We start from the raw sequence: 17,550 nt of genomic DNA, 5'->3' as shown, positions 1-17,550 counted from the left end.
TGATGAGGCCGTAGCCGACTCTTGTTGTGTCAACAGCAACACTGAAAGGTTTTGCATGGTCAGTGCCTCCTGCCTCTGCCATACCTTATACAGTTAAAGCAAATACCAAGAGGAACTATGGAATGTCATTCACATGACCACGCTTAGAAACAGAATGTTTCAAATTCCATTGGCTGGGCAGCAAATTATCTTTGTTCCCAAATGCAACCAGCCTTTCAGCTCTGAGCACTAAACAAAGGCATGGGCAGCAAGTGATATCATAATGTCTCAGATGCCTGTATCACAGTGTTCTCGTGCTGGACTGGGTGTGGAACTAAAAAGGCAACGTGTGTGCTACCAGTTCCCTTACAGGCATCGAATGCCACTTATGCCTTCGACAATATTCTTAACGCTGCCACTTGGCTGTTCTTTTCCTTCTGCAGCAAGACTTTACAACAAATGAATTATTGCAGACAAATGTGGCTATCCGATTCAAAACCAAGGTGAAATGCAAACTGGCTACTTTTTTTGCCAGAAATCCGAGTGACCACACAGACTACTTTTAGCAACATTTCCCCCCTTCCTTCAGAGAGGGAAAAAAAACCCCACTGTTTTATTCATTGAAATAGTGCATGTAGACAATTGGGAAACTGAAATGACAGCTTCTTTTGTTCCAGCATATGGCAGACAGACAAGAAGCCGACAGCTTGAGGCAGATGCAAGCTATTGGCACTCCATCTGCATATTTCCAATGCAATTGTGTCTGGGGTTTGAGGCTGAAAAGTCTGGATCTTAGAAAGAAAAAGAAAAAAATCTAGACTTGTACAGGGTAGAAAGTGACTGAACAAAATGTAACAGTCGCTTGTGAAATATATAGTTTCTCCCAAAACTTTTAATCATAGCCGTTGAATGTTAGAGGCAAGTAGCTTTGATACCAATGCTAAGCATCTGAAACTGTACAACTATTTTTGTGGTTTTTATTATTTCAGCTTTTAAATGATCAGCTGCCTAGGAACATGTGCTGTGTCTTTTTAAGTGCATGACAAAAGACCATTGCCCAGAACAGAGCTTATTAAACATGCAGCTCTTCAGTCTTTCAAGCTGTTGCGATAAACAGCTGTTGCCATGGGTTGGGTGAGAGGTCGAGTCATTTCAAATAGAAGTCATAGACCCTTTTGTCCAGCCAGCATCAGTGGCTCAGATATTTTCAGCTGATAAGAGATCTGTGGGCCACTCACATTGTAGTTTCGACCAGTAAATTTTTATTAAGCTCAAGCTTAAACCATATGCATCTTTTTGATGACAAACTTGCGTAAACCACAGAAAGGCAGCCCAGGGAAGTGTGATGATTTCTATGGCATACACATCAACCGTTAAGTGCCTCTGCCGGCACATGTTGTAGATAAAGCCACACGCAACTGTAAAGAACCCAGGCAACTGTGCTTAAGTCCACTTCAAGTGCACGTTACTGTGTGTTAAGATTGTGACCCAAGCATTGCTCCCCTGCAGTACCTTTAAGATGACTTCAACAGCCCTCTCCGCATTCTGTTTACAGCCCATTTATATATTTTACTCCACTGACTGTTGTTTTGGATTCTTCCCCCACCAGCTGGCAAGCAAGACCACCACCACAAGAAAGTTGGTTATCAAAAAATTTATTACAAATGTGTTAAGAATTTCAATAGCAGCATGAATTTCAGTTTAAAAGAATTATTGCAAGATTGGTTATCAATGCAGAATATAGTCCAAAAGACCTCCTCCGGTAGCTCAATCTGCATCAAAATCTTTGCAGAAATGCAATCGTACCAATGTCTTTTAAAAGTCCAGTCTCTTGGGGAAGGGGCTGGATGACCCCCGCCAGCAGTTTCTTGTCCATACCTTGTCCATTCCTGCCCTTTCAGCTATGTCCAGTTTTCAACTTTCACTCTGGCCTTCTAACATGAACATTCCACCTGACCTGGAAACCTGCCACAGTTTTTTTCCCCCCACTCTCTTTTTCTTCTGCTCCTAAAATAAAAACTGCAGTACTTCTTCAGCTCCACAGATATGCCAGCTTCTCCAGCGCTGCAGCATAGCAGAGAGACTCACTGGTGGTACAATCCACTCGCCTTTGCTTCTCTCTTTTTTTTTTTCTCCCCACAAGAATCCACCACGTGCTGTGTCTGAGCGACTTAATCCAAGCTGTTGACCGGGCTAATCTCCAGAATCAGCCACTCGCTGGGTTGCCCAGATGTGCAGCTCCAAGGTGATAATGCAACAAAAAGGTTTCAACCTCTCCTGTGCACCGGCTACGTCAACACCGTCACCATCACTCGGGCAGGGTGATGTTGGGCACCCAGTCGTTGACATTTCGACTCTCTTCGCAGAACAAGTTCAGCTTGTCTAAGGCTGGGTCTTTCCAGGCATCCTCATTGGGATTCTGCAATAAAGAGATCAAAGATACATGAGTGAATATCACAGTCCAAAACACAATACAGCAGGAAACTAAATCTGCTCACTGCTATGGACAATAAGGCAGGCTATATATATATGTCCGAAACTGCAACAACTACAGCTACTAAATCCTGAGGTACCAATGAAACACACTTTATGAGATGTGCTTCCTTGGGAATGGGCCACCGGCAGAAGCACTGAAATCATGTCAGTGGCAGCTATTTGCTGGCCTAAGGTTGCTCTGGCACTATTTTGCTATCCAATGTGCTGCCTCAAAGAGATTCACAGGAGAAAATCCTGCCCGATGCCCAAGCGTTAAAGACAGGCATGGCATGCTATGGTACTGCACAGAATAAAAGTGGGGCTTGCCCCTTACATGGCGCTGAAAACTCACCGTGATGAGGATGCAGTGAAGGTCTCTGGGCTCCCCGGCCTCCTCGCTGGCGCCCACAATCGCGGCCAGCTTCTGGATGTCGTTCACACGCACAATGTCAATGTCGTTCTCGCAGCAAAAGGCTTGGATGAGCGTGAAATGGATCTGCAGGGCGATGTCGCCCTCGTCTTCCTCGTCCGCGGCCAGCACGCAGAAAGCGACCGTGTCGGGATCACTGCAGAGAGAGGGAGGCTTGCGATTAGCCACTTTAAAAGCGGAGATTCTTGCAAAAAAATAAAGCGAAGAGCTGTGCACTTTCTGCACTCTCTTCTTCCCGCCCGGATTCCCTCCCTTTTCCCGGTGTTGCGCAAGGCATGCAAAACAACAGGCGCGGTGCAAATGCCCAGATACTTACACATTCATCAGTTTTGCGGATTCGTAGACGCCCGCGGTGAGGCAGCCGCGGCGCTGCGACGAGACCAGCAGCTCCTGCAAAGCTTTGCCGGCCTTCTGCATCCGGTTGCCGGTGGCGGCGCTGCTAGAGCTACTGCAAACGACAAGAAGAGGGCAAGTGCCGTCAGTCGCGGGGAAACCTTTCCTGGCTTGCATTCCCAGCCCTCCATCCATCCGCGGTACCCAACCCGCGCGCCCGCCTCCCTCCGCGCGAGACCCTTCCATCATAAGCCACCTCAACCACCACCCCACCTTCCCCATCCCGGGATGAGCCTCTGCCCGGCGGATAGTTACCTGTCGCTAGTTTCCGGCATCGTCTCCTGCCCGTGAATTTCCTCCAAAGTCATAATGGTCCGAGACAGGCAAAAAGCGGCAAGCCCCAAACAAGAAATGTTTCAACAACAGCAGCAAAAAACAGGCACCCAAAAAGTATCCACACAAAGGAAAAGGTTCTGCTCGGCGGCTGAAAGATCTCTCCCGGAGAAAAAGGAAAGCGATCGGAAAATATAGACAGCTAAGCACCGAAGCTCTCCGATCTCTGCTCCCTCTTAAAGTCCCCAGCGAAGTGTGAGCTGCCAGGAGCGCCGCGCGCCCTATTTATACGCTGCGGAGCTTCTGTGCCGGCAGCTGCTGGAATCTCGGCGGCGCTGATTGGCCAGGCTAGGGGTGTATTGTTATGCTAAGCAGGCGCTGGGGAGAAGCCGGCTCGTGCCAGGAGGCCACGTGGGAGACCGGGGGGGGGGGGGAGAGAAAGAGAGAGACCGTAGCCGTGGGGTGGAGGGGGACGGGGCGAGGGGCGAGAGGGGGATTACAATGCCTCAAATCTGCCACTGCTGCTTTTGTTGTGATGTTACTAGGCAGACTGCAGAGCCGGCGTGCTTGATCTTTTAAAAGGGGGTTGGGGAGGGGGGATGTTGCTTCAGTTGTGCATCTTTTTTGGAGGGATGCATATACATATATATATAGCTTTTTGCAAACTGTTGAAACAAAGAGAGCTTAAGCATCGCAGCAACTCCACTTGTGCGCAAAAATATAAGGCCTCGGCGAAATCATTTTACTGAAAATGCACCCCCAATGTGGTTTCTAGGAATCGCTCCCCCTGAGTTTCTACTTTTGCAGCTCACGACTGCCGCGCTATCTGCTTGAAAGGACTTTGGCCTTATTATTTTCATTTCATTTCTGCAGAGCGGACCCCCCCCCCCTCCCCAAGCGTGCCTGGCTGCCAGCAAACAAGGCACAAAGCAGGGGTCCTGCAAAGTTCACCCGGGCGAGGGGGGGCCCCGTCCTGCGCCTGCCTCCTCAGCTGCTGCGCGGAGCAGATTGTGGATGGCACACGCTGCTCGTTTGCATTTCTATGGAGAGGCGCACAATAGGCGAGGTCTGGCGTGTGGCAGTTTGGAGCGCACACAATCGGCGCTTTCTCCCCATTGCTGCACTGTCCACCTGCCACTGGGGCGCGGATTTGCTTTTGGCCGAAGGCGGCGGCGAAGAGGGGGGTGGGCTGGGGGGTGGCACACACAATGGCCTGGCTCTCTTGTGTCGCCCAATCTGTTCTGCTGATGAATGTCTCCACTGGCGCACGCTTCCAGTGTGCAATTGAATTTGGAGGCTTTCGAAGCACGCGATCGTCTCCTTTTCTCCAAAGGGGCCCCCATTCTTCCTTTGTTTTAACCCTTCCGAGACGCTTCGCTACATTGCGGGACACTGCCCCGGCGGCCTAGGCATGTGGCCAGCTTGGCCAGGCCAATCCGGAGTCATCAGGTTTGTGCTTGCTCCTGCCTGGGAGGTGCAAATGACCAGCAGCGCCCAGCTCCTTCTGACTTGCGCCACTTTCCCCCCTTGGGCACGCAGACTGTGCATTGCATTGCTCATAATTCCCCTTTCCAGTCAACCGCGCGTAATGTTTATTTTCTTCTGCTTTAAAATTCGGGCATCCTAGAATCCTCGTGGTGTTTCTCTTCCCCCTCGCCCCATGCGTAATTCTGGACGAGGAGCGCTACCTACTGGATGCTGACGAGCATCCTTACGGGTATACACTGCCGTGCGGGAAGATCCAAGATTTCTAAGCGGGGAGCGGTGGGGCCTTGCAGAACATGCTTGCAAGCCAAAGAAAGGGCATGTGTTGCGCGCTAATCCCTTTGCAAATTCTCTCCCCTCTCTCGGGAAGCCTGAAGCCGGCTTGTCCTGGCATACAGAGGCAGCTGCTTCTTGCATATTTTACTCTTTGAAAGGAGCCCGATGGTACTTGGGTGTGCGCCACCTTGTGGCTTCTTGGTGCTTTCAGCAGACCTTCCAAGTGTCCCTCTTTTCCCCTGATTTAGAAAAGTCCGTTTCTGATGTGATCCCGGAATGTCCCGCTTTTCCTTAGGACGTCCCTATTTTCACTGGAGAAATGTTGGAGGGTATGGAGTTATCCAACCCCTGAACCATCTGAAAGCAGCCCTGTATAGGGAAGTGGTTTTTTTTTAATGTTTAATGTTTTATTATGTTTTTATATATGTTGGAAGCTGCCCAGAGTGGCTGGGGCAACCCAGTAAGATGTGTGGGGTATGCATAGTAAAATCATCATTGTGGAATAAAAAGGTAAAGGGACCCCTGGCCATTAGGTCCAGTCATGACCGACTCTGGGGTTGCAGCGCTCATCTCGCTTTACTGGCCAAGGGAGCCCGCGTACAGCTTCCGGGTCATGTGGCCAGCATGACTAAGCCGCTTCTGGCGAACCAGAGCAGTGCACGGAAACACCGTTTTACCTTCCCGCTGGAGTGGTACCTATTTATCTACTCGCACTTTGACGTGCTTTCGAACTGCTAGGTTGGCAGGAGCTAGGACTGAGCAACAGGAGCTCACCCCGTCGTGGGGATTTGAACCGCTGACCTTCTTATCGGCAAGTCCTAGGCTCTGTGGTTTAACCCACAGCACCACCCGCATCCCTATTTTCATGGGAGAAAGGTTGAAGGGTATATTCCAGTTTTCTTGTGAGCCAGCTGCTTCCACACGCATACGAGCTTTTCCCCTTCTTTTGCAATGTCCACACGACGTTGTTGCCATCAAAATGCCGCCCTCCATTCCTCACTTTCTGCAGAAAATCTCAGGCATAAAAAGCCCTTCTGCCGTCAACAAACTTGCAATACCTGGATGCCTTGTTTACATTATTTTACCCTATGGCACCAGAAAGTAAACAGACCCAGAAGCACTTTACTACACACGATTGAACCACATGTTGAAACAGAAGTCAGCTAACTTGATCACATTGGAGCTTCATGCTGGAAGATTTGATCATCCATCTGAATCATGTGGCATGCACAGCAGCTGAGATAAATCTGAAAATGACGTAGGCATGGAACTCTGCAAATCTTCCATCCCTTAACTCTTAACAGAATAGAAAGCTCGCAGCACATCCAATGGCACTGTGTCACAAAAGGAAGTGCATTACATTTTCAAGGAGCTTGTAGGCTGTGGGCAAACATCCATATGCCAGGCTTCGTCATTAACAGGTTCATATCAGTCGACTTTGGAATTTTCCCTCGGAATTGAAAAAACACACACATTTCTCCCATTTTCATGTAGGAGTAAGATAAGGACATGTATCTTCCTTAAAGTGACTCAGTTGCGGAGGGAAGATCTTGTTCGATCTTGGAGCTGGCGACCCCGGCGTGATTCGAACAGATTGGAGCAGTTCAGCACCTCTTTCAGGGCTTATTGTAGAAAACTGCTGATATGGAATTGGCTACTTCCGACATCAAAAAAACAAAGATCATGGCCACTGGTTCCATCACCTCCTGGCAGATAGAAGGGGAAGAAATGGAGGCAGTGAGAGATTTTACTTTCTTGGGCTCCATGATCACTGCAGATGGTGACAGCAGCCATGAAATTAAAAGATGCCTGTTTCTTGGGAGAAAAGCAGTGACAAAACTAGACAGCATCTTAAAAAGCAGAGACATCACCTTGCCGACAAAGGTCCGTATAGTAAAAGCTATGGTTTTCCCAGTAGTGATGTATGGAAGTGAGAGCTGGACCATAAAGAAGGCTGGTCGCCAAAGAATTGATGCTTTTGAATTATGGTGCTGAAGGAGACTCTTGAGAGTCCCATGGACTGCAAGGAGATCAAACCTATCCATTCTGAAGGAAATCAGCCCTGAGTGCTCACTGGAAGGACAGATCCTGAAGCTGAGGCTCCAATACTTTGGCCACCTATCAGAAGAGAAAAGTCCCTGGAAAAGACCCTGATGCTGGGAAAGATGGAGGGCAGAAGGAGAAGGGGACGACAGAGGACAAGATGCTTGGACAGTGTTCTCGAAGCTACCAGCATGAGCTTGAGCAAACTGCGGGAGGCAGCGGAAGACAGGAGGTCCTGGCGTGCTCTGGTCCATGGGGTCACGAAGAGTCAAACACGACTAAACGACTAAACAACAACAACTTCCGACATCTTTGGCACATCTAGCCAAGAACCAGCTTGCATTTCTGCATTGCGTGAATTGATTTTCATCTTGGCCTTTTTGCACATTGCCCTCAGACATTTCGGAGAAGGGTGTTAAGTAAAAAATATCGGCATGATCTCGGCAATCTGCGTGTTTGTGCCTATGTAGCCAAAGGCACCAGCCAAGCAGGAAGCCTGGATAGCTCAACTGGTTAGAGTGTGGTGCTGATAACTCCAAGGTTGCAGGTTCGATCCCTGTATGGGACAGCTGTATATTCCTGCATTGCAGGGGGTTAGACTAGAATAGATGATCCCTTTCAACTCTATGATTCTATGATCAGCAGGATTTTTTGGGGGGGGACCCCAACGTTTGCAAAAGTACAAAACAAAACAAAAGCTGTGAGAAGATGTCCTCAGAGGAAGAACCTCCCCCCCCCTCAAAAAAGAGAACTTAATAAGAATAAGTTGCTCTTACTTTCTGGGAGGGGCAAGGTGATGGGGAGGGCAGAATGGTTGCGTGTACACTGGTGGCAGTGCTGGATTGTGCCCACTGGTGCACCAGCACCACGCCACCCTCTGGGAAAGCCCACCTGTTATTCCCAGTTTTCCAAGGCATACGGGACATGTCCACTGGGGCCTGAGCATGCCTAGTGACCACGGAAGGCTGTCTATTAGAAGGGTCATTCTGCTGCTCTGAGATCCCGCTGCAAACGCTGCACATACATAGAATCAAGAGCAGATTGCTTTGGCACCCAAAATCCTACACGTGCCACTCCCCCTCTTGGTCAGTAAGAATATGATATTAATACCTTTGATCACTATTCGTTGCCCCCTCGTGACAGCTGCCTAACGGTAGGGCCAGCTCTTTCTTCTGCGTCGACGCTACAGATTAGCTGATGGTGGATTCCACTTCAATTCAGAATTGGTCAGCAATAAAGTTATTGTACGGACATGGCCAGAGTCTGCTCCTCCAAGTTTCTTTTTTTATGGCTCCTCGTAAAGCAGATTTCCAGCTGCTCTTGTGAGTAGCAGCTCCTCTGTCCTTTGCTCATTCTTCTTTTGTAAAAGGCACATCTGTAGAGGCGAGCTGTGTGCTAGCGATTTTTAAGGGCAACAGAATCCATTTTAAACCATTAGCAATTTAGACCCATTTGCCCTCCTTAAAAGCATTCGCTCCTAATTTTAAACCTGTCAGAGCGAAAAAATTCTTTGATTTATTTATTTAAAAAGGAAAGAAAAGAATGGAGGAACTGTTACTGATCTTTGTCCAAGTAATATTTATAACAGAAGGATGCCCTCTTGAGGACAGAATGATAATTAACCCTCATCTCGTTTTTAGTGATATCCTCCTTCCCCTTTCTCACATATTGGGGTACCCGGTCCTGGCATTCACACTTGTGGGACTATCATGGGGGTTCCTGTTGGGTGTTTGTGTCTGACGCTCTGAGAGAGGGGCACTGTTAGGGTTCTAGGCAAGATCTGCTCACCAGGTGGGGTGGAACTGAGAGCACTAACCTTGCAGAAAGGAATCTCCTGCAGCCAATCGGAAGCCATGGAAGCCCCGTCGGATGTTCAGGTTCCAAAGAACGTTCGCAAACTGGAACAATCACTTCCGAGTTTGCAGCATTCAGGAGCCCAAACGTTCAACTCACAAGACGTTCGCGAACCAAGGTACGGCTGTATTGGTATATATTATTTCTAGGACTTCTGCAGGCATCCAAATTGTTTTCAACAGATGGCCACTTTTGCATGGCTTCAGCTATGTTACATGAACATAGTTTTGAATGTACACTTCCTATTTCAGCTGGGGAAAACCCCCTGAAAGTTAAGTGATCTGTGGATTAATAGGTTAGGGATGTAATCCAGCATTATTATCACTTTTTTCTGCTGGGATAGTCTTTTTAATGGGTCATGGTTTTTCAATATGCATTCTGTCATAATGAAACAAGAACTTTCTCTGTGTGTTTTTTTAACCCAGATGCTGGCGAGATGTGTGGCCCTGCCTGATTATAGATGGCCTCTCTCTCTCTCTCTCTCTCTCTCTCTCTCTCTCTCTCTCTCTCTCATATCTCCAGAAGACACTCACTAATGGAACTTTTATGGCGAGAGATGGACCCAACTGAGCAAACATAATGTGGTGACCTTTGCGAGCTCACTTTTGTGTCATCTGTTTTAGGTCAGACAAAGCGCACGCTCTCTGAGCAATCTGCCAGCTGCTCGGCCTAAAATCGAAGTGTGCCTTTCAAATCAGAGCCGCCACCCTTATTTTTATTTATTTCCCAACTGTCGAGCGAGGGAGAAGTCCAACACATTGCCTCATTTAGCAGTTGTAGCTAAGGCGGAGTGCTCTCTTTAGCTGAACTACTGGATGTGGCATAATTCGCTGTCTGTTATCCTCAGTGCTGTGACTGCTTTGGAGGAGTTCATGACTAAACATTAGAAAGCATCAGAAGCCCAAGGGCCAATGCACGTGTCATGGTACCCATTTTAAGCCAACTCCTAACAGCTGCCTATGCTGGACAAAGAGTAAACTGGAGCTCAGAACCAGACACTCCAAGTGTCCCTATTTTCCAGGGACAAACCTGGATTTACAGAAAGCAATCCCAGTTTCTGATTTGATCCTGGAATGTCCGACTTTACCTTAGAACGTCCCTATTTTCATTGGAGAAATGTTGGAGTTATGCGACCCCCGAGCCAGGCAGTGTGTCTCATCTGTCCTGAATCTCCCATTATTCCACTTCACTGGATGATCTCAGAGAGAGAGAAGAGCTATTCACACCAGGCATCATTTTATAAACCTAAAAATTATATAAACTAAATATTTCAGCCTTTTCTGAGCCATTTTGCTTGTTCATTTCTGAACCTTTTCCAGCAATATCTTTTTTGAAAGTTGGCCTGTGTACGCACAATATATTTAAAGCACATGATGTCGTTGTCCCCCCAAAGAATCATGGGAACTCTAGTTTACCCCCACAATTCTCAGCACCTTTCACAAACTTCAGTTCCCAGGACTCTTTGGGAGAAGTCGTGTGCTTGAAATGTATCGTGTGTGCACAGCCACCGAGAATGGAACTGTGCACAGCGTTCCAAGTTTGGCTTCACCATATACTGTACAGTGGTACCTCGGTTTTCAAACGTAATCTGTTCCGGAAGACCATTCGACTTCCAAAACATTCGAAAACCAAGGCACAAAGGGTGCTCTGTAAATTCAATTAAGATAATTGGGAGGGACTCAGCGGAAGCCGTTCGACTTCCAAGGCACGTTCAAAAACGGAAGCATTTACTTTCGGGTTTTCGGCGATCGAAAACCGAAACATTTGGCTTCCGAGATGCTCAGAAACCGAGGTACCGGTGTATTGGAATAAGGGGCACTGCAATGTAGACAGGTTTTCTTCCTTTCCTAATAATCTCTAGCATGGAATACCAGGTCACACATGATGTGTGGGGAAAACATTTAAAAGTCATTTGCCTTTCGAAAGATTTAGGCTGGAGATGCCAGAGCATTATGGAGAGGGAACGGCCTTCCTGGAGGGCGCTGATGACTGCTCCTATCCCTGGCCTGTCTCTGGCAATATTACCAGGGTCTGTTGCTCCTTGAACCAGCTGCAGCTGGTGTGTTTGCTGGCTTGCAGAAAACTCATCTGAAGGTGAGGTCGCAGGTGTTGCTCTAGGGAGTGAGGAGGGTTTCCTATCACAGAAGCACTCCGTTTCATGGAATGTGGCGACTGCAGAAAAATATTTGCTTGTCAAGAGTTCAAGGAGATCTTCCCAGAATGAGGACAGAGGGGATAACCAGGTCAAGGAAACAATGAATGAACAGCCACGGCAATGCTTCAGAAAAATGCAGCGAAACATTGCTTTAAAAAATTAATTCTTCTTTGATTTCTATCCTTTTCTAAGTTTAAAAGCTGGTAGAAAACAATCGTCGTTCTGTTTAAACTGATGGAATATGCGCAGCTTGCAGACGTAACGTATAGAACAAGAAGAACATACATTTAAAGAAGGTTGGAAAATGTTGAATATATTGGGAAAAACTGTGTACACTTGAAAATGTTGGCAGCATTAAAATAAATTCAACAATGTAAACAAGTTTTGATGGATGTATTAATGGAATACGAATGGTTTAGTTTATGTAAAATATGCATGGATTTATGATATGCAAATTGAACCATGGAAAGAGAAGAAGGGAAGTCATTGGCATTTTAAGATTGCTTAAGGATTTTTTTTAATTGTAAAATGGGAAACTTAATAAAAATTACACACACACACACACACACACAATTATCATCATTCATTGTTTTTCTCTATCTCAGGGTCTATATCTAATTTGATCACCATCTCTTCAGGTGCAAATTATCCATGGGTAGACCTCTTCAAAAAATTGGATTTAGGTGTTGATGACTTTGAAGAAAGATTATAACGTTTATTTATTTCTACACACTCCTTTTGTATCCTGCCTTTCCTCCAAAGATTCAGCAAATATAGTTCTCTCCACCAACCACTGCTCCACTGTCTCTTCATGGCAACTCTTGAGCTACTTTTGGCTAAGAAATAGCAACTGCTCCAAGATGCCCCATCCATTGAGGTTCATGGCCAAGTGGGCATTTGGACATAGGTCTCCCTGGTTCTAATCCAAGCATTGCACGGCAAAGAATAAATTCAAGAACTCTTGATTCGTGCACTGGGCTAGATCCATACTTGGTCATTCTTACAGCAGTGGAACTTAGGTTACTTGTGAAAACCATTGGTTTTCATGGGTCATGACTATCCTAAGTCCCATGGGATGCAGGTGGTGCTGTGAGCCTCTTGGGCTTGCCGATCAGAAGGCTGGCAGTTTGAATCTCCATGACGGGGTGAGCTCCCGTTGCTCTGTCCCAGCTCATGCCAACATAGCAGTTTGAAAGCACACCAGTGCAAGTAGATAAATAGGCACCACTGTGGCAGGAAGGTAAACGCTGTTTTCGTGCGCTCTGATTTCCCATTGTGCCAGAAGCTACTGTTAGATCCATCATGAGACGTCTGACAGCTTCTAATCACAGATACCAGCAGCCTTCAAACAAGCAAACTTGCCTTATCATCGCTCCCTAGCATCCCACTGCCAGAGGATTGCCTCCTTCCATTCACCAGTTTGCCTTCTCCAAGTAGAAGAAACCTGGGCAGTGCTGAATGTCACATCCATTGCCAGGTGTGTCCTACTGGAAATAAAAAAGTGTTTTCCCCTTGGCCTGCCCTTATATCCACTCAGTTAGCAAGGGCTTTTGTGACATCACAAGAAAGCCACAGCCAATGGCAACAGCTGGGGAGGCATCATCTTCATTGCTTTGAGCCTCACAATGGCGGGTGGAACTATTAGTGACTGTGTGCTTATTTATTCAGGACAAAGGTGGAGCTATGGTCTAAACCACTGAGCCTCTTTGGCTTGCCAGTCAGTAGGTTGGCGGTTGGAATCCGCACCACCGGACAAGCTCCTATTGCTCTGTCCCAGCTCATGCCAACCTAGCAGTTCGAAAGCACGCCAGTGCAAGTAGATAAATAGGTACCGCTGCAGCAGGAAGGTAAACAGCATTTCTGTGCACTCTGGTTTCCGTCATGGTGTTCTGTTGCACCAGAAGTGGTTTAGTCCTGCTGGTCACATGACCCAGAAAGCTGTCTGTGGACAAACGCCGGCTCCCTCAGCCCAAAAGCAAGATGAGCGCTGCACCCCATAGTCGCTTTTGACTGGACTTAACCTTCCAGGGGTCCTTTACCTTTTTTGAAAAAAATCCCATTGATTTCAGTGCATCTCCTTTAAGGCTGCGTTCACACTAATCCACTGGTAGCAAAGAAATGTCATTTGTCTTAATTCAGAATCATTCATGCTCATCCTCAACATGCTGCTTTCAATCTAGATTGATTCCACAAGGAAAAGTTACTTGACGAATGTCTGAAAAAACTCTGTTTGATATTCATGCCTTTTATTCAGGTGAATGAAGAAGAAAATGCTCATTGTAATCTTGCAGCATGCTGCCACACAAGATCACTCGGCGGCTGTGGGTACATTCCGCATTGCTAGACAGACACGCTGCGGCGTAATGCCAAATCAATCTGCAATGAGCTTTTATTTATTTTTTTGAATGATGCCAGGTTCTCAAGAAGCACTTTTCTTTTTTTACAGTTTTATCATTGCTTTATTTTATTTTATTTTAATTGGTTTTCACATATTACATTACAATACAGGTGTACCAAAGCCAACATCATTTCTTCCCCATCCCCCCATACATTTACATTTCTATTTCCTCAATCCATCATATTATTCTTTTCTCCTTCCTCCCACTTCCCTCCGCCCCCACTCGATTCCCTCCACATTATACAATTTACAATAATCTTTGCATTCTACAATCTTCTCAAATCATCTATATATTCTTATTATCTTTCCTTACTAATTTTTCTTCCATCCAGTACTTCACATTTTAATCTAGGCATATTAGCGTATCATTTTTTGAGCAATATTTTGCCAATATATTCAGGGGCAAATCTTTTTTGCAATAGATCTAGATTGTGTGTGTGGACTACATAGCCGGGGGGGGGGGGGGGGCGGAGTACCCAGTTGCCATTGATTCTAGAATAAAAAGCATGAAGATGTTTGAACTCCTGGTACAGAAAGTAAGTGTTGTTGGACTTCAGTTTCCGTAATCTTTGACTACTTGCCATTATATGAACTGGATTCCAAAAGCATCTGGGGGACCAAAGTTTCCCCATTCTTGAAGCAGGATTTAATACAATAGTTGTACAGTATATCCATATCCCTCCTTTCAGGGCCTTGTGAAAAGGGAAAGCCATACAAAAACGACACCTAGTGGTCACACTGGGAATTTCCTGGAAATTACTGTGCCTCTCCCTACCTGTTTGAACTTTTCACCCAGAGAAGATAAAACGCATCCATTCTTAAGGAAATCAGTCCTGAGTGCTCACTGGAAGGACAGATCCTGAAGCTGAGGCTCCAATACTTTGGCCACCTCATGAGAAGAGAAGACTCCCTGGAGAAGACACTGATGCTGGGAAAGATGGAGGGCACAAGGAAAAGGGGGCGACAGAGGATGAGATGGTTGGACAGTGTTCTCGAAGCTACCAGCATGAGTTTGACCAAACTGCAGGAGGCAGTGGAAGACAGAGGTGCCTGGCGTGCTCTGGTCCATGGGGTCACGAAGAGTCGGACACGACTAAACAACTAAACAACAACAACATTCAGAGTATTATTGGACTGCTCATCAGATGCAACCGCCCACTCCCATCCTTTTAGTCCATAAAGTGGGGAGGAAAGCATTTTATAAAGCAGGAAAGAAACCATTTTTAACGTTTATCAGATGTCCTATCAGGAATCTAAGGGCACTTCCAGACTGGTGTTCTGTTGCACGTTTATACAGCAGGAAGCATTTTAAGCTGTTAGTGTGGATTTAAACCAAATTTGTGGATTTGTACTGAACCATCAGTGTGGATGTGAACTAGATATTCAGTGTGGATGTGAACTGGACCACCTGCTTCTCTTCTCACTATATAATTCTTTTTTTTTTTTTAATTGAATTTATATACCGCCCTAAATTTTTTCGTTGGTCATCAAGACTTCATTATCATTCATTAGAGTCACTCAGTTCAGATACCGGTAGAGGCCTCCGCTTACGCCGCCAACACCTCATAAAATGTGGGAATTTATCACCCAGCCATTCAAGTTTCCTCTTGTCCAGTCATGAATCTCTCGCCAGTCTCTGATCCAGAACTTAACCCTTGCTGTCCCTGTGGAGCTGCTGGCTCGTTTGCTGCCTCTTCCTGTTCCTCTATGCCTGAAGACACTGCCCTTCCTTCACCAGCTCCTCCAGCTCCCTCCCCCTCAGGCACAGTGTCCTCTTCTTCTTCCCTGAAGTTCTCTCCCACATCCGGGGAACTCGAACTTACTGACTCAGCCCTGACACCATGGCAGGTTGCCAGGATTGGATAAGACAAGGAAAAGTCCTTGCCAAGTGCTTTTTATTCAATATTCACAGAGAGAGGTTTGGAAAGGCAGCCTCTTGAAATAATGGTGTCTCCACTGTTAGGAGTTCAGCCTACACTCGAGTAGGACCCTGGCAGAGACACATGCCTGACTGGCATGTTCCCTCCCGCCTGGTCAATCGTTTGGAAGCTTCAAAAGCTTTCTTCTGCCCGAACATCACAGCGACCGATGCCAACCGACACCGGCACACTTAGGGATCCGCAGAGTTTGCGCTGTTGCGTAACAGACCTCAGCAACTCAGCATTTTGGCTAATCTACTTTATTTACATATAAACACTCACGGAGCACTGCAACATGGCTCCCTCTCTCTCTAGCATCAGACAGCAAAAAGAAAAGAACAAAGGACAATAGTCCACGGAACACAGTAACGCAAACATCCTGTCTCTGTCACTTCCCACTCTGTGGAGTCAAAACATATACCATCATGTGATAGACAACAATCCCATGACTGCAATCATGGAGCAGGAATTCTAACATCCACTCCCTTCCTCTCTCATGTGTCTCAGCTACCGGTGCTGAAAAGTGCCCTCTGCCTTTGAGCTCCCTGCTCTCCTACTTTCAAGGCTCGCCAGACAGGGGGTCTGGAATGCTTTCTAAAGACAATGAATCTGTCAGCTGTGCTCCCTCTGGTCCTTCTTCTTCCTCCTCTCCCATTGTTTCCCAGCTTTCCCCCTCATCTGCCTCTGAGCTGTGACCTCCCTCAAACCCCTGTTGTAATTCTGAACTGTCTTCTTCTTCTCTGGAAGGGTCAGGCTGAGGAGGCAGTCTCCACCGTCCCTCCTCTACCCAGTCCCTGACAAAGGAACTCTGGACTACGGTACTTCGTCAGGCCTGGTGTCAAGGTCAGAGTGAATGCACGCGACTTTGCCCTCAAAGTGTTTTACAAATGAATGAATCTTTATTTGCGTCAGCCATCAGCCCTAGCAATAAAATAACAATACAAAGAATAGAAATAAAAAGTCCATTACATAAAACACATTTTAGGGTTTTGAATCAATAGTCAAATAGTGGCTCTTATTCTGATTGACAGGACGCGGATGGCGCTGTGGGTTAAACCACAGAGCCTAGGACTTGCCGATCAGAAGGTCGGCGGTTCGAATCCCTGCGATGGGGTGAGCTCCCGTTGCTCGGTCCCTGCTCCTGCCAACGTAGCAGTTCGAAAGCACGTCAAAGTGCAAGTAGATAAATAGGTACCGCTCCGGCGGGAAGGTAAATGGCGTTTCTGTGCGCTGCTCTGGTTCACCAGAAGCGGCTTAGTCATGCTGGCCACATGACCCGGCAGCTGTACGCTGGCTCCCTCAGCCAATAAAGCGCCGCAACCCCAGAGACGGTCACAACCGGACATAATGGTCAGGGGTCCCTTTACCTTTATTCTGATTTCCCCAGCTAAAGACCTTGCAGCCTTGGCTGTCACCTGCTCATCTTGATCTGCCAAGAGAAAGGACACTGTGGCAGTGGTTGGGCGGCCCAGAATGGGCAATAAAAGAGGAGTGATAATCTTATTCCTCAAGTCTTTATAAAGAGTGCAAGCCAGAAGGCCATGTGCCACCGATTCGGTACTGCCATCTCCACAGGGACATAAGCGTTTTTCGTGTGGAATCTGTTGGAATCGTCCCTCAAACGCATAATGGCAGGCTTCATGGTAGTGATGTTCTGAGGCCTGGAGCTTTCATTACTGCACTCATCACCCTGAAAAGGATCGCTGGACACCTAATAGAGAATGCAAAGGTGGCTGGCAAAGCAAGACTTTCTTCGCTGCCTCCACAACCACACAGAAAATATAATTATGAGTGAAGACTATAATTACAGCAGCAGAGTTTCTACCTTTATAAAGTGTGCCTTTAATGTTACAAGGTAGTAATTAAGCAT

At 46.8% G+C, this 17,550-nt stretch overlaps 1 protein-coding gene across 1 annotated transcript; it reads right to left on the bottom strand.

Annotated features, from left to right (window-relative positions):
* Window positions 1-1,618: 1,618 nt before the first annotated feature.
* On the bottom strand, window positions 1,619-3,818 carry GADD45G (growth arrest and DNA damage inducible gamma). Its single transcript, XM_028749121.2, has 4 exons — window positions 3,533-3,818; window positions 3,201-3,332; window positions 2,807-3,020; window positions 1,619-2,398 (listed from the first exon to the last, which is right to left on the bottom strand). Exons 1-4 carry the CDS (start codon window positions 3,583-3,585, stop codon window positions 2,288-2,290), a joined length of 510 nt encoding a protein of 169 aa, XP_028604954.1. The 5' UTR covers window positions 3,586-3,818; the 3' UTR covers window positions 1,619-2,287.
* Window positions 3,819-17,550: the final 13,732 nt, after the last annotated feature.

The sequence above is a fragment of the Podarcis muralis genome, chromosome 11, assembly GCF_964188315.1.
Source record: "Podarcis muralis chromosome 11, rPodMur119.hap1.1, whole genome shotgun sequence".
NCBI classification, from domain to species: Eukaryota; Metazoa; Chordata; class Lepidosauria; order Squamata; family Lacertidae; genus Podarcis; species Podarcis muralis.
This window is presented reverse-complemented; position numbering and strand designations above follow the sequence as displayed.

Excerpts from the sequence above, each read along its gene's own strand:
- GADD45G (XM_028749121.2), bottom strand. The coding sequence starts at position 3,585 with ATGACTTTGGAGGAAATTCACGGGCAGGAGACGATGCCGGAAACTAGC. Across the intron at positions 3,333-3,532 it reads ATGCCGGAAACTAGCGACAG|TAGCTCTAGCAGCGCCGCCA; the intron begins GTAACTATCCGC and ends TGTCGTTTGCAG. Across the intron at positions 2,399-2,806 it reads TTCACTGCATCCTCATCACG|AATCCCAATGAGGATGCCTG; the intron begins GTGAGTTTTCAG and ends TCTTTATTGCAG.